This window comes from Varanus komodoensis, unplaced genomic scaffold, assembly GCF_004798865.1.
Source record: "Varanus komodoensis strain SLA01 unplaced genomic scaffold, ASM479886v1 scaffold2, whole genome shotgun sequence".
In the NCBI taxonomy this organism is placed as follows: domain Eukaryota; kingdom Metazoa; phylum Chordata; class Lepidosauria; order Squamata; family Varanidae; genus Varanus; species Varanus komodoensis.
Window position 1 is genome coordinate 5581936 of NW_025335568.1, and position 16449 is coordinate 5598384.

The window sequence follows — 16449 nt, forward strand, 5'->3', positions numbered from 1 at the left end:
TAAGCTGTTTATGTTCACATCTTGTAGGGCAGGGATTCTGGAGGCCCCAGTTCAAAGAGCTTGTTCCTCTACACGGTGGCTATCCGAGTTTTCCTCCTGCATTTGTGTGGTTCCAGTAGTGCAGAGCATCTTTGGAATGTCGTTTTTCTGCGTGTCACTGTCATCGATGCAAATTGCATCTCCTGTCATTCATTCTGCCCCCCTTTCTGAGTGCCCCTTTAGTTGTCCTTCCAACTCCTCCTGGGTTCATTTCAAGAACTCTTTTTTTATAATCAGCTTGGAGTGCAGCCACTCCATGTTCCAGACCTTATACCTTTCCTTCCAGAAATGCAATTGGATTGCAGTTTGCTGCAAATATATGCCATGTTATCACAATTCCCATTGTCAAATTCATATTAGCCCTCCTTGTTCCCACACTCACTAAGTTCGCCCCTTGCGAAACTTCATAATCCTGAATTCCTCCCATTTGCCTCCCGCCCTCACCCCTGAAGCTGCATAGACACACCTTAGTGCTAAGATGGCCATCAACCTTTCCTGACTCCGGCCTTGGATTCAGCTGTCAGACCTGCTGAGAGATCGTTGGCAGCTCGCCCTCCCTCGGCCCACTCCACCCCCTGGAATGGTTGTGGAAATATAATGAGAGCATCTCATGGTGCATTTTCCAGAGGAGGATGCACTTACGTTAGGCAAGTTGTCTTAGATTTTCCCCAAGGGAATGGGTTTAGGAGAGACTGGGGGAGCTGGGTCTTTTCAGCCTTGAGAGGGGGAGACTCAGAGGGGACCTGTTAGCAACATGCAGGTACATGAGGGGGTGCCATGCAGAGGTGGGGCATGACCTTTTTCCCCTGCAGTGGAGGGCAAGAGCATTCCAGTGGAGCAAAGCTCAGGGAACCAAGATTCAAGGTGGATGCCAGGAAGTATTTCCTGACGGTTAGAACCCCTAAGGTATGGGATGGGCTTCCACGGGAGGTGGTGAGGCCCCATTGGCGAGGGTGTTCAAGGACAGGCTACACATGCACACGGTGGGCATGTCGTGAGCGGAGCCAGCTGGAGCCGGGGTCAGACTAGATGGCCCAGGAGGCCCCCTCCGACTCGCTCTGTATTTCTATGCCACGTTTATCCATCTTCTTGAACGTGTGTTTTGAAACAGGAACTAAAAGACCCCCACTGCAGGGACGAAATGGCTGCCGCGCGTGGGGCCCTGAAGAAGAACGCCACGATGCTGTACACGGCTTCTCAGGCATTCCTCCGCCATCCCGATGTAGCGGCCACGAGGGCCAACAGGGATTACGTCTTCAAGCAGGTCCAAGAAGCCATCGCCGGCATCTCGAATGCTGCTCAGGCCACGTCGCCCACGGATGAGAACAAGGGGCACACGGGAATCGGGGAGCTCGCTGCAGCGCTGAACGAGTTTGACGTAAGTGGAACGAGGGCAGAGAAGGGCCGCGGAGACGACCCGGGGCTGGAGCAGCTCAGAATCGCCTGGGCAGCTGCCGCAACAGCTGGGACTCTTTGGCTTCGAGAAAGGGCGAGGAGGGAGAGGGAGGAGAGCGGTGTTCAGAATAATGCATGGTATGCAGAAAGTGGAGGGGGAGGCCTTTTTCTCGTGGTCCTCCCATGAAGCTGATTGGTGGGAAGTTTAGGACAGATGGAAGGGAGGATGGCTTCACACAGTTAAAGTATGGAACTTGCTGCCACCAGAAGTGGCGATCGCCCCCCGTCGAGGTGGTTTTAAAAAGGTGTCGGGCAGATGCATGGAGGAGGAGGCTCTCCGTGGCTACTAGCCTTGCGGGCTATTTGCCACCTCCTTCTCCAGAGGCGGCCTGCCTGCACACACCAGCTGCTGAGGAGCTTGTGCAGGAGGAGGTCTTGCACCCGTCCTGCTGGAGGGATCCTGTGGGCAGCTGGTTTGCCTTCAGGTGTGCAGGACAGATGGACCGTTGGTCTGATCCAGTGGTGCTTTTCTTATGTTCTTCAGTGGAACGCTTGTTGAGCATGTGCAAAAAGCAAGCGAGAATGTTTTCAAAGGAGTCCTTCCAGCTGCTTACCAGCCTTTATTTTCGATCCTTTAAAAGTGTGTCTCATTTTACCCAGGATTGCTTTAATAGGCTCCAAAATATGATATTTTATTGTGCTTGCACATATTTTCAAAGTCAGCTACTTTCATGTTATTTCAGCCAAGGTTAGAAAATGAATTTCCTCAACCCAAGGAAACAACATTGTGGCGAAGAAGAGGCAGCCAAGATTGAAACATCAACAATGAGAATGACAAAAAACGGGCATAATATAAAGGGATATCAGCAAAACAAGAGTAAACATCAGTAAAGAGGCATAAGCTGTAGCATGCCATAAATATAAATAATCCAGTGAGTCATTTTCAGCTGGCTTTAAGATGTTAGATTAGGCTGAAGGAGAAGGTTCTGCAATGTTTGTGGAAAAGGCAAAAGTAACCCTTGCCTACATTCAGCTTGTTTTAACGCCATTTGGCTTTGCTGGTGCCCTTTGCATCGCCACAGATGGCATGAGAATATTCCGATCCTGCTGGATCAACCAGCATTAAAGTCAGTCCAGATGAGTCTTCTTGCTTGGAGGGCGAAATATTGTTTGCCTCAAGGAAGCAGCACCTTTCTGAACTTGGGAGCAAGCCGAAAGAGGATGCGTCGTACTTTGTTAACCAAGCTTGCAGCTGCCGCGGCTCATCCTTGGGCCGCCGCACCCCTGGCAAATGTCCCCCACAAAAGCCTCTTCGGTAGATGTGGGCTTCCTGGAAGATCAGTCCCTGTGAAGGTAGTATGTGTGGAGTGTGTTTGGGAGGAACGGCTGGCAGTGGTCCCAAAAGAGAACGCACGCTCTTCAAAGAAACATGTTGTTCACGACAGAAGCAAAGGAGGCCATTGCTGCCCTGCACGTACGGTGCAGCCTCTATGGAAATCCACCTCTGCCTCTTTCCCTTTGTGGTTTTCCTACACAGAGGAGACCATGCCTGTCTCTCATACAGTTGTATTAAACGGGGTGCTATGGGAACATGTGCCACCTTTTAGCATGGTTAAACTTTCCTTTCTTTGCGTTCTGGAATAGTTTGGAGCTTGCTACCACTAAGTCAGAGTTCAGAGCAGTCGATGCGAAATGAAATCAACCCTTGATGGCTCTTTAGGAGGTCAGGTGCTAAAGCTGAAGCTCAAAGACTTTGGCCATGGAATGAGAAGGAAGGACTCACTGGAGAAGACCCTGATGCAGGGAACGATTGAAGGCGAAAGGAGAAGGGGATGGCAGAAGTTGAGGTGGCTGGCTGGGGTCACTGGAGAGGTGGGTGTGGGCTTGTGTGGACTCCAGGGGATGGTGGAGGACAGGAAGGCCTGGAGGAATATTGTCCATGGGGTCGTGAAGAATCGGGTGCGACTTTGCAACTCAGCAACAACCCCCACCACTGGTTCAGTTGTTGGTATCTAAAGGGCTTTGCTTTAGGTGAATACATCCTCAAATTATCTCCTGCAAGAGCACATGAAAGCAACTCCATCTTTGTAAGGACAGAGGGATTTTACTATCTCTAGGCAGGTTCTGTTTTTGTCTATGTTCCTTCTTTTCCATTTCTCTCTCTTTTTTAAAGTTTAAAATTTCAGTTTCCATTAGGCTGTAGTGAATTAATGTTTCTTTCTAGCAACCCACCTAGGCCTTGGTCATTAGTGCTAGTCAAATATCAAGGCTTCAGTTAAACATGAGCCCTGGGTGCAAATTAATGGACAACTCTGGCCAGTTGTATCATTGATGGAAGTGTCTTCCTCTATATCAGGACTACAAGATAGGGTCTGATTGAAAACACACTGGGAAATTTTGATTTCATTTCACCAAGCATCCTTTCTCAAGAGAACAAAAACAGTTAATATTTTCTCCCAAACTCTTTGCATTCTCTGTATCACCATTTCCTCATAAGTTTTGGAACTGTCTGGGTCTTCTGGGAGAAATGTGGACATTTGCCACTCCAGTGCAAACCCTGAACAATTTAGGCTTTATCAGCAAAACTTCCTGCAAAGTAGAGATGAATTGACTTCTATTAATGCTTTCTTAATGGACTTAAAATTACGGATGGTCAAATCTCTCTGTTTTGGTTTCTCATAGTTCTTCAAGTTTCCACTCATGATTCAGTTCATCTTGAACTTTCAGAATTTTTCCAGTGTTAAGACTGACTCTTTCTAAACTCCTGGATTTTTTTAAAGTTCCCTTGAAAAATTGAAATAATTTTTGTGCATTTTGTTCTCCTGATACAACTGTTTTGCATATATTTTGCTTACTGTTCACCATTTTACATGCCATTTTCCCAATATAATACATTTTAAGCATTTCCTCTGAATAGATAAATTTTTGTATGTTCCTTAAAAAAATCCATTGCAGCTCTCCATTGCAAATTGAGAAGCAATGCAGTTTTCAGAGGCTGCATCCAACGAGGTGGCATGAAACCCACAAAAATCAAAATTGTGTAGGGCAGGAAGAACGTGGAAACAAAGGTTTTCCCTGCTCTCCTGCTGCTCTGCACCCAGTTTGGCTGTCTAACTCCACCTCAGAAGGGAAGGGAAGGAAGCAGCAACAACTGTAGAATACATGGTAATTTGGTAGTGCCGGTCTTCCCACCCTAAGTTCCCATTTTGAGATCGCTTGCATGGCCCTGTGCTCAGCAATGGCTCTTTCCGTGCCAGCTGCAGGGCGGAGAGGAGCAGAGAACTCTTAAATGCAGACCTCCAGCCTTGGAGCTGATTTTCAGCTCTGGGAATCTCTGTGTTCTGGATATAGACGGTCCGGATACTTCAACTGGTGCAAAACAGAGCTGCCAGGCTGCTGACGGGGACTGGGCGTTGTGCTCACATGACTCCAGTCCTCCGTCAGCTCCACTGGCTTCCCATTGAAGTCCGGGCCCAATTCAAGGTGTTGGCGATGACCTATAAAGCCCTAAACGGCTTGGGTCCTGGCTACCTGAAGGAGCGCTTACGTCCATACGTGCCCTCCCGCCTCTTGAGATTGGTGGCAGAGGCCATCCTCTGGGAGCCCTCCGTGAAGGACATTAGGAGGGTGAGCAGCCGGAGGAGGGCTTTCTCTGCGGTGGCACCCAGTCTATGGAATGCGCTCCCCAGGGAGGTCCACCTGGCGCCGTCGTTATTTGCTTTTCGGTGCCAGGCCAAGACCTTTTTATTTAAACATCATTTTAATTGTTGATTTTATTTATTGATTTTAACAACCTTGGCCAGGATGTCTCCAGCTGTATTTGATTGTATTAATGATATTTATTTATTTGTAAGACACCCCGAGGCTTAGGTGAATGGGGCGGCATATAAGTCTGCTAAATAAATAAATGAATAAATGTTCCTACAGACCTCTAGGTATGGTTGTGGGGCCATAGGATCACTTGGGGAGTTTCTGTTCACTTGGAGCTTTGAAAATTGGGCCAGAATTGAGGTGCCAGGTTATTAATGGGGACTAGCAGATACTCCGATATCACATCAGTCCTATATCGCTTACACTGGCTGCCAATTGGAGTCCAGGCCCAATTTAAGGTCCTGGTAATGACCTATAAGGCCCTAAATAGCTGGGTGTGGGATACTTGAAGGAGCGCCTTCTTCCCTGTGTCCCTGCCTGGCCCTTGTGATCGGAGGCAGAGGTCCTGCTCCAGGAACCCTCTTTGAAGGAAATCAGGAAGGTAGCTACTCGAAGAAGGGCCTTTTCAGTGGTGGCACCCCGACTGTGGAACATGCTCCCAGGGAGGTCACCTGGGACCGTCGCTTTATCCTTTTTGGCATCAGGTGAAGACCTTTTTATTTTCCCAATATACTTACAGTTAATTGGTTTTATCCTTGTTTTTATCATTATTTACTGGATGCAGTGTGTCGTGTGTTGTTGTTGTTATGGCTTTTTTGTTCTTTGTAAGCCATCCAGAGACTTTTAGTAATGGGACAGCATAGAAAACCTTAAAATAAAATAAAATAAAAAAGTGGAAAGAAGTGAGTTCACATTCAGTTGCAGAGGGAAGGGATTTTTCATTCGCTTGTGTTGTGCAATCGGCAGGAAGCACCCTCCTCCCTCACCCGTTTTTCATGATAATATGCAGCCAACATGTTGAGCTCACTAGAATCATCTGACGCTTAGCGGTTTCACGCTGATGCTAGGCACAGCTATCCAGAAATGACGGTACAGAACTCCAACAAGGGACATTGTGTGGTGTCCTGATAAACACACTGTCGGCTGTGATAGAGGTACAGACCTTCCAGCAGTTCCTGTGCTTTGCCACACTGCGCATGCATCCTTCTGACTGCAGGTACTAATTTTGCACATTTCTGATAGTCTCAGAGAAATTTAATGCTATCCTAATGGCATACTCTATCAATGCACCTAGGCTTTTGAAGTGGCTGCAGAATATTTCCAAACAGTAGGTGGAAAAAGGATCGTGCATGGATCATGAAGATGCTTCCAGCTGGGCCACCATATTTTACCTTAAGTGGCTTGCTTCCTTTGTGCCATTTTTCTTTGTGTGATCTGCTCCAGAGGGTTGCTGAGATCACTGTAGGGTGCAATCTTTGGCACCAGCGTTTTCAGAATACTTGGTACAGTTTGGCTCACCACACATAAAACAGGCTATTGCAGAGTTGGGAAAAATGCAGAAGAGGGCAACTAATATGATGAAGGGGCTGGAGTCTCTCCCTTTTCAAGATAGGTTCTAATGACTGGGACTATTTGGGAAAATAGTTCGTAAAGCGAAATATGACGGAGGTGTACAAAACGATGCATCGTGTGGAACAAGTGGGGAGAGAGACCTTTTTCTCTCTCTCTCATAATATAAGAAGAAAAGAGGGTCATCTCAGGAAGCTGATTGAGGGGAGGTTTGGGATGGTGAGCAGGAAGTTCTCCACACAGTACTTAGTTGAACTATGGAATTCACTTCCATGAGATGTAGCGATGGCCACCAAGTTGGGTGGCTTTCCAAAGGGACTGGACAAATTCATGGAGGAAAAGGCTTCCCATGGCTGCTGGCCCTGAGGGCCATAGGCCCCGACTATGGCCTGAAGGCACGCCAGGGGGATCTATCCTGTTGAAGCTAAGCAGTTCTGGAGCTGGCCCAAGCTTGGAGGGGAGACCACCTGGGAACCGCATGGAGCCACCTCCAGCTCCACCATGGGAGAAAGGTGGGATGGAAATCTAATAAGTAAATAGCAAATAATGCATATGTGTGCTCTGGGAATGTGGCTGGAGGGTGTTGCTGTCTCTTGTGGGCAGATGGTTGACCACTGTCCCAAAATGGTGTGATTCTTCTTCAGAACAGAACTTCAAATGTTGTGGCTTTCAAAACAGGCCATCTCTTTCTTGAGTGCATCTCTTTATCCAGTTGCCTTTTCCGAGGTCACATGGGGTCAGTCCTATGAGCAAAGCTATCAATGGGGCCAGCATAATGTGAAGCTTGCAAGACGTGAATTTCAAATGAAGGAAAAATCTTCTGGGATGAAATAATGAGAAAAACATCCTCTCTAAATAAGATATGGTTTGAACTTCTCCTCTTGACAGGCAAAGCATTTGAAAACAGCAGGGTGCCATGCAAAGTCGATTTTTAAAGAACTAACTCTTCTGTTGTGCTTTGTGTGTACACAACTGTCTTTGACTCATTCTGTACAGTAAGTGTTTTATGCATCAGGGTTAGAAAGAAACATAATTTACTGGTCTTGAAGACATCAAGAACTTACAAATCCCTGTGAAATATGTTTTGAAATGTTCTTCAAGTTTTGGACTTCCTCCTTTAGATTTATTCATAATATTATGCATTCAGCTACTTAATGTGCTGTTTCTTATTTGTATGATTTAAAAGCTGGCATTCTTTTATAGTGATAACATTTTCTAAAGAAAAAATGCTGTTATGACTGTATCTTCAGGTTAGTTATAGGATACTAAAGTGTAGAATGGGAGAAGGTGCATTTAAATAATTGCAGATGTTAAGAACCAGCAACCTTGGTATATAGCTTGCATCCTGACTTAGAATCAGACCTATTCTGATCACACTGATTTCAGTTGGTCTGCTCTTAGTGTAACTAAGCTTGGATACAACCCTTTGTGAGCTTGAAAGAAAAAAGAAAAATGCTTTTAATTAGGTACAATTGATACACTATTCATCAAATATACTCAGTTATACTTCATGCAGGAGAGACGTGGCTGAAACACCGCAGTTTAAAAAGGGAATCAAAATTAGAGTGCTTTTGTGCTTGAGCATATGAAAAGTACAAAATGTAAAAGAAGCAGTATAGCTATGGACAGAAAGAAGGTCTTTGGCATCTGCTCTGAATCACACAAGTCTTTGAGAATATCTTACAGTAAATGTATGGATTCCATGCACTGATAAGTTTCAAAACTCATGTATGAAAAGGTTCTTGCCTAGCACTGGTTCCATAACCATGGACACAATCCATCCTGATTTGCAGCTAGTTGGGAGTTTGTGGTAGTAAATTCCATACTTCAGTTAATTTATCCCATCTGTCCTGATCACGTATTTATGTTGTTAGTTATTCGATTTGTGGACTACCATTCCACCAAGGAAAATGGTGCTCAAGTTGGGTAATAGTGATACTAAAAACACAATAAAATAAAGATAAACTTGGTTCCAATAACAATAAAACCCTAACCATAACAATATAAAACTCTGTAAAAGAAATAAAACAACACACAACCCAATAGATCCTGCTTCCTAGCTTAAATAAACAAGTCTGGATTAAATAAGCAAGGATAGCAAAGGAACATGGAAACAGCGAGTCAGAAGGGATCTCCTGGGCCATTTGGTCTGCTCCCCAGCTCAGCCAGCTCTGCTCATGAAATACCCAGCATGTGTTCGTCCAATCTTTCCTTGAACACCCTCTCTAGTGCTCCCACCACCACCTCCCATGGAAGCCCATTCCGCACCCTTGGGGTCCTAACTGTCAGGAAGTGCTTCCTGGCATCCAGCCTGAAGCTTGGTTGCTTGAGCTTTGCCCCAGCGGAATGTGTCCTGCCCCCCACTGCAGGGGAGAACAGGTCATGGCTACATGACATCCCCTCATGTACCTATATGTTGCTATAAGATCCCCTCTAAGTGTCCTCTTCTCCAGGCTGAAGAGACCCAGCTCCCTCGAGCTCCTCTCCTATGGCATCCCCCACAATCCAACTACCACCCTTGTGACCCTGCGCTGAACTGATTCTGACCTAGCTATCTCTCTTCTTCTATATCTTCTTCTTCTAAAGAAGGAGTTCCAAAACCAAGGGAGCAGCTATCAAGAGCGTCCTCTTTCCCATCCCTTCTGGATATACCAAGGCAAAAGCATCCCTTGAAGATCAGTGATAGATTTTCTCCCTCCCTCCCTCCCTCTATGGACTTCCTTTCTGACTGTGGACAGTTCGGATTATTTGGTGAACAGCAGTTGGGTATATGAACCTGTTTGTGGATGAAAAGGCAATTCTGGTTGCCACAGAGACCGGGTCCCATAGATCGCAGAGAACCGTTGCATGTCGAACACCATCTGGAAAAACTGTGAAGCAGAATCACTCTCACGTTTGTGTACCAAAAGATTCAAATCAAAGCAGAAACGCATCGACTGGGAAACAAAGGGGGAAACAGAGTTAAAAGTTTGCTTGTGTGATTGCAGAATTACTTAGTAGCAGAGAAGCTAACATAATAAACACAACTGTTTTCCAACAAGGCTGTGTTGACAGTGCCAATGGCAAAGAAGTGAATACTAAACAGATTGTAGGCAGGAACTCGAAGGCAAAATGTGGTGATGCAGAAAAAGAGCTCTTTTTGTTATGTTCTTTTGCAAGTTAAGTTTTTTTATTATCGCAAACCTGTGAAACAGAAGCCTGCCTGAAATACAAGCAGGATAATAGAAGCATGTTCTGACTTCTCATTGAGGGGACCTGTTGGCGACATACAGGTATGTGAGGGGGTGTCACATGGAGGTAGGTAGAGACCTGTTTTCCCCTGCAGAGGAAGGCAGGACACGTTCCAGCTAAGTTCAGGGAACCAAGGTTCAGTTTGGATGCCAGGAAGCACTTCCTGAGAGTTAGGGCCCCGAGGGTATGGAATGGGCTTCCACGGGAGGAGGCTGAAGCCCCATTGGTGAGGATGTTTAAGGACAGGCTAGGCATGCACATGGTAGGCATGCCATGAGTGGAGCCGGCTGGAGCTGGGGGTCAGACTAGATGGCCCGGGAGACCCCTTCTGACTCGCTCAGTTTCTGTGTTTCTATTTTTAAAATCGTGGCTGTGGTGAACCAGACAATGTGGTTATCTAGGCTGTTCTGTTGCTCTCAGTGCAAAGAATTTCCCATCCCTTGGTTGTTTAACATGTCAAGCAAACAAGGAATTCTGGTTTGTTGGGGGAGACACAAGCCAGGTTTGGAACCTCTGTAGTATTCACAACAACTTGGAATTTGCCTGTTGTCCCGTACACCTGGAGAGAGAGATTATTATCTTATTTTCCTTCCTGTTCTGAGCTGACAAAATCTGTATGCCTTTGTCTGATCAGAGCAAATCAAGTTTCATTCTTTCCAACAGCTGCTTTAAAAATTAGATCAATTACATGCAATCATATTTATTCGTGACAGAGGTTACGGTCTTTGATTAATTTGGATTTGTTTTAGAGTCCTTCCCCATCCTTTGTTGTGATCATCTTTGGTTTTAAAGAAATCAAGATTGATGATTGAAACAACAACAACAACAACACACACACACACACACAAACAACAGTGCATGACTTAAAAACACTCACTTGCACACAATACCTGTGTGGTGATATGGGACCTGGGTCAAAGAAATTTGAATCATGGTTGTAAGGCAGTCACATTCGTGGGAGAATAAAGCAAACACAACTGATTAGAAATAGGCAAAGATGCTTTCTGAGTGGGATGGTGTGACTTGGTGACCTGCATTAGCGGGGGGCCGGATCCGATGACCTCCTCGGCCCCTTCTGAGCCCACCATCCTGTGAATCTATGGATCTGGACTGCTCCCTGCCATGGTTTCTTTCACTCCTGATGGGAAGATGGTTTTCCCCTTCTAGCCTGACGGATCTGCCCACGGCCCCCTTGCGAGGAATTACATAGGCTGAAAACAAAGGCTGAGCAATGGATGCGTGAAGGAAATTAGCAGTGGTGGGGGCGATGGAGAAAAGATGTTTCCGGCTGTTTCCCTAGTCAATTCTGTCCTGCTTCCTGGGGTTTTGGTGGGAGGGACGGGCACAGGAGACATTTCCAAAGGGGCAGGTGACATCATGTTTAAAAAGAGGGAAGGAGAGAGAGATAAGAGTGTATAGCCTTTAAAAAAAAAAAAAGCCCTCCTGTTTCTCCGAGCTCTTTAGAAGCGAGATCACCCGCGGTGCGGCCCACTGTATTTATTTGTTGTCTCCTACTGACATCTAGTGGTCGCTGCAAGCAGTGATGTCTTTTCAATGCAGACCTTTGTAGGACCTTTGTGCTGGGATGGTCCTACAAAGGTCTGCATTGGTCTGCTGGGATTTCCCACAGCCTCCCAGAGGCTGTGGGAAAGTGATAGACTGCCCCTTTTGGTTGGTCCATGAGGCGAGTTTGGAAAGGTAGGACCTTGAACTGTATTTGGGTCTGGAAGATGCCAGCAACTGAAAAGAATTTTTCAGACAACCCTAGGCAGCAAGCACAGCGCCAGAAGGGGAGAAGCAACATCTGCCAGGCTGCCACTGTTAGTTCTTTATGTCGTATTATCTTGGTTCTTCACAGTTCTCTGCCCATTGCTTCTCGCCTTTCCAAAGCTGTCGGTACAGGGAAGGTGGGAGGAGAGGAATGGGTGGAGACAGACTGCCAGGGACAGTTTCCCATCCCCTCCAGATTTCCTTGCCTAGAGATAGAACCTTAGAACTGCCCACAGCGAGGGTACCAGCGTGTGATCTGAATGCAAAGGACCACAGGTTCCATCCAGAGCAAGTCCAGATAGCAACAGGAGGGCATCTGCCCCGAATCCCAGAGAGCTGTTGCCATCAGATGGTGTTGCTGAAGACTGGATGGGCTGATGCTGTACATGGCCAGCTCCGTGTCTGCCTTGGAAGGCAACATCTGCAGGGTTCAAAGTTGAACCCGCTGGGGTGAGGGGCAGGGAAGGGTTCATTCAGGCATGGCAGGAAACACCCGGGTCCTGGGCTTGAAGCCTGGGGAACCCAAACGAGAGTTCAGGTTAATTTGGGAGCTTTCTTCATCAGCACTCTGCAGAAGGAAAGGGGTGTTATGTGTACAAACAAGAAAGGAAAATAATGCAAAAATAATAGACCCTAGCACAGAGTAGTTCATTTATGATCCTTCCAACTATATTATTTTCAGCCTGTTTCTCCAGATGTTTTCTGTTCCTTCTGTTCCAACTGATTGATTTCTCTGGTTGGACATGATTATAAATCAGAATGCATGACCATTCTGTCTTGAAATGCCTGGCTCTTGATTGATGGGCTGTTCTCTGGCTGTTGTTTTTGTTAGGATCTCTGGTTCCTGAAACAGGTACAAAGCTTCCAACAAGTCTCCCTTCACAACCTCCTGGCAGCTTCGTAGCCTGCGCTCATTATTTTTGATGGCTGAGACGAGAGCACCAGTTGTCATTCCTGGATCGCAGTGTTGTGAATCCTATCATTGCAATACCTGTCTTTCTATCAGCAACGTGCCATCTCCAGAAACACAATATGGTGGCCGATGATATGCCGTAGAGTGTTACAAACAAACTTTCCCATCTGAAAATGCAGATTTTGCAGCTGCCACACTGGGAAGATGGAGGATTCCTCCTTGGGGGTGTAAATCCACCAGATTATTTTAGCTCGGCTCCCGGGAATCCAGCCCTCTTTGTCATGGCCATGAGCCTGAGTTCCTGGGAAGCACTCCTGGGGCTTTTGCATGGCACTTGCTGGGAACTGCATCCCATAGGACGGTTCTTCTGTGTTTTTCTTCCCTGTCATGTGGCATGGAGCAAGGCTGCCAGGTGTTCCGCAAGCATTCCTTGACTTCCTGTCTGCTCAGATCACTTTCTGAGACTGGGCTGAGCACGCATGGAAGTCCCCAACTATTGGAGGAAGGCATCTGCAGAACGTCCTCGCAACCTGGTGCCACATTTAGTATATGTCAAACAAAGCCAAGCAAACAGAATCGCAGGCCTTTCTGGCATCTTCAGACACTGCAATTGGCCACCAAAACAATAACAATAACATGTGAATGATCCTTTGGCAAACTCGACACTTTCTTTCTCCCAGTATCCTTGCTTTTTCTGCATTCCAAGAACCCCGTGTGTCTTAAAGTCAAATATGTCCTAGAAACTAGTCAAGACATTTTATTTAAGCAAATCTGATCTAGTTTTGGGCTTACCTCTGCTTATTGCATGCTCTGTTAGTCATTTCTGTCTATTTCTGATCATCACATGAATCCATGCTGCGTATTATCCTGAACATTCAAACCGATGCTCCTTTGGTGTCACTGCACACCTTTAAGGCTTGTTTTTCACCTTCACCATTTTGCACTGGACAGTGAAATCTGACGTTGCTTCACCTGCAGCACACCTCTCTGGACTGTGCCCGTGAGGGGGCACCTTTGGTGTACTTCCTCTCTCTCTGTTGTACGGTCTCCAATGCACTCTATACGCTCTTGGCTGCTACAGAGATGGTTCGGTGAACAGGGTCATGTTGGGTGAGCTTGTGAGCACACATTTTTTTTTAAAGATTTTATTAAGCTTTTACACTAATACTACAAACATCAATCATCAAATACATCGGACGTACTGGGTCAGCCCCCTACTACATATCTTTTAACATTCTACAGTCATATTCAAATCCATTTATAATAACTTAAAGACATCTTTAAATCTAAGCCAAGTCCCATTTCTCCAGCCAATAATTTAAAAAATCCCAAGTTTGATAGAAGTCAGTATCTTCTTTCTCCTTCAGTGATAAAGTCAATCTATCCATTTCTGCACAGTCCAGAATCTTTTTTAGAATCACTTCATCGGTGGGTAATTCCTCACTTTTCCAGTGTTGAGCAAATGCAATCCTCGCCACGGTGATTATATGTAACATCAAATACATTTCTTGTTTAAAAGCTAAGGGATTTTGTAGCATATCCTCAAGCCATTTATGTATTTTAATCCACTACTTTTTCACATTGTCACAGGTCCACCGCATATGGTAAAAGGTACCCACTTTATGTGTAGCTTGTGAGCACACGTGGCTGTCCAACCATTCAGCGTGAGAGAGAGCAAAGGCATTTAAGTTATTCATTTATTTGTTTTATTAGATTTATATCCTGCTTTTTTCTTTGTGAACTCAAAGCGGCTTACATCAGTTTCATCCTGCTGTGCTCCATCTTCTCCCCACAACAGCAACCCTGTGAGGTAGGTTGGGCTGAAGGTCTGTAACCGGCCCAAAGTCACCCACCCAGTTGGCTCCATGGCTGAGTGGGGACTTGAACTGGGATTGCCTGAGTCCCAATCCTGTGCTCATATGCACGGCGCCACACCAGGTCTCGTTTGCGGGAAGTGGGCCCACCGGTCACTCTGTGTAGGCTCTCTTAGCAAGGGGAGATGTTATCAGATTCTGAAGGAGGAGCACGTGGTTTTGAGCTTTTTCAGGGTCTCTTCTTGAAGCTTCCCAGGCCAATCGTGAAAGCAGGCCAGTTTTGGAGGAGACGGGGGGTTTAGAAGAGGAGGGGAAGCAGATGTGGGACTCAGTTCTGGCCCCGGTGAGGAGTTGTTGGGAGAAATGAGCTGCCTGGTAGGAAGGCCTCCACCTTGCACCATCTGACGCTCCACCAGCAAGAACCAGCCTAAGCATGGAGCCACCAGAAAGAGTGAAGCTGAGGAGAAGTTTCCACTTTGGGTTCAACTCTCTTGACATGAGCAGAGGCTTAACCTTTCAGCTAGGTGGACCACTACTTAGAATTAAGATGACTTGTTAACTAAGACGTTTCAATGAAAAACTTTGTTGTAAAGGGTTTTCTTGAGTTTTGGAACCTAAAGGAAAGGAGAATGGATTAGCTCAGGGCATGTGTGGGAGCCCATAGTGGGACCACAGAATCACCACCTAAAAATCAGATTTTTGGAAAGAGAGTGAGGCAGCAGTTTTGAGCTCCTTTGAAGAGTGCTGGGCTGGCCCCAGCATTTCACAAATATCTTGTTTGCTCTTTAACTGTGTGCTTTGGAACAAAACCTAGTGAGAAATTGGGTTGCAGAGAGAGAGAGAGATAGAGAGAATAGCAGAAAATGTTACAATTTTCTTATATAAAATATCAAGAAATCCATATAATTAAACACAGGTATGTCATATATCCCAGCATATTTTATTTTTAAGAAATAATTATGGATGAACATTAACAAAAGCAGCACAAATATCCGTACATTTGTCAATTCATAAATTACACCTAAAGACCACCCTGTCGAAAGTGAAAGTTTCATTAAGTCCTCCAAACATTTTGTTATTGCAGGTGACCATTTATCCTTCCAAAGTGGCGGTATTGGACTTTTAGCTGTCAAAAGGAAATGGAAAATCCAATACATTGATTTTGCATTAAATTCCAACATATGGGTAGATAAGTAACCCGAACCATCTACCAGTAAAGAGCTCTCCATCACAAAATGTGCCTGAATTATTACCTCCCCCGCAAGGAAGTGGGGAGATGCTCTTGGCACACATTCCTGGGCCAATACTGACTGCTCGGATGAGGTGGGAAACGAAAAGAGAGCTGGTGGGAGGGAGATCTTAGCTCAGGGTCTCCATCTCCAGGTGTTCAGGCAGCTCTGAGAACTGGGCTCACAAGCGCCAGCCAGGAGGGGGGCCTGGGAGAGGACTCCCAGGAGCCAGGTGAGCCTGGCACAACCTGGACCCCATGATAGGGCATTGAGAGAGACGGGCCAGCCCACTACAGGGACCGCATACAGCCAAGAGGCTTGTCCGCTTCCCGAAGGGCAATCGCAGAGGGGTGGGGTCCAGGGTCACTCAAAAGGAGGATTCTCAGAACTAGTTTCTAGTTTGGGTTCCACAGACCTCTCTGTGCATGCTCAGAGACTCCTTCTTTGCCAGTTATGGTTCGATGGATGCACACTGGAAATAAAGCACTTTAGATGAACAATAGTGTGTTGTTTTGAAAGAGAGAAGGGAGAGCACAGCTCCAGACACAGTGCCTCTGTTCTTAAGCTGGGCTCATGGTGGATACAAGCCCTATGGCTCTCAGGCCAACGTCTCCCATCTTGCCCCTGCTTCATTTCTTCCTTCCTCCCCCTGCTTCAGGATCTATAAACGATGTGAGGCATTCTGCAGGCACCCTGGCTTGCAAGATTTAAATTCCTCAGATGCAACTGGTCCTATGGGATTTGCTCTCATCCCTGGCCTGAATTGCTCGGCAAGGGAAGGAATAAGAAGTCTGATGGCTGAACCTGGAAAGACACAGCTTACAAATTTTCCTTGTTC

The 16449-nt window shown here is 46.2% G+C and overlaps 1 protein-coding gene across 7 annotated transcripts in view; it reads left to right on the forward strand.

Annotated features, from left to right (window-relative positions):
• CTNNA2 (catenin alpha 2) overlaps positions 1-16449 on the forward strand; it is a 510292-nt gene that overhangs the window by 84883 nt on the left and 408960 nt on the right. For all 7 annotated transcript variants that reach the window (XM_044429090.1, XM_044429093.1, XM_044429092.1 and 4 more), the window contains exon 5: positions 1151-1417. In XM_044429090.1, the coding sequence (XP_044285025.1) occupies positions 1151-1417 (267 nt within the window). The remainder of the gene's footprint in view (positions 1-1150; positions 1418-16449) is intronic.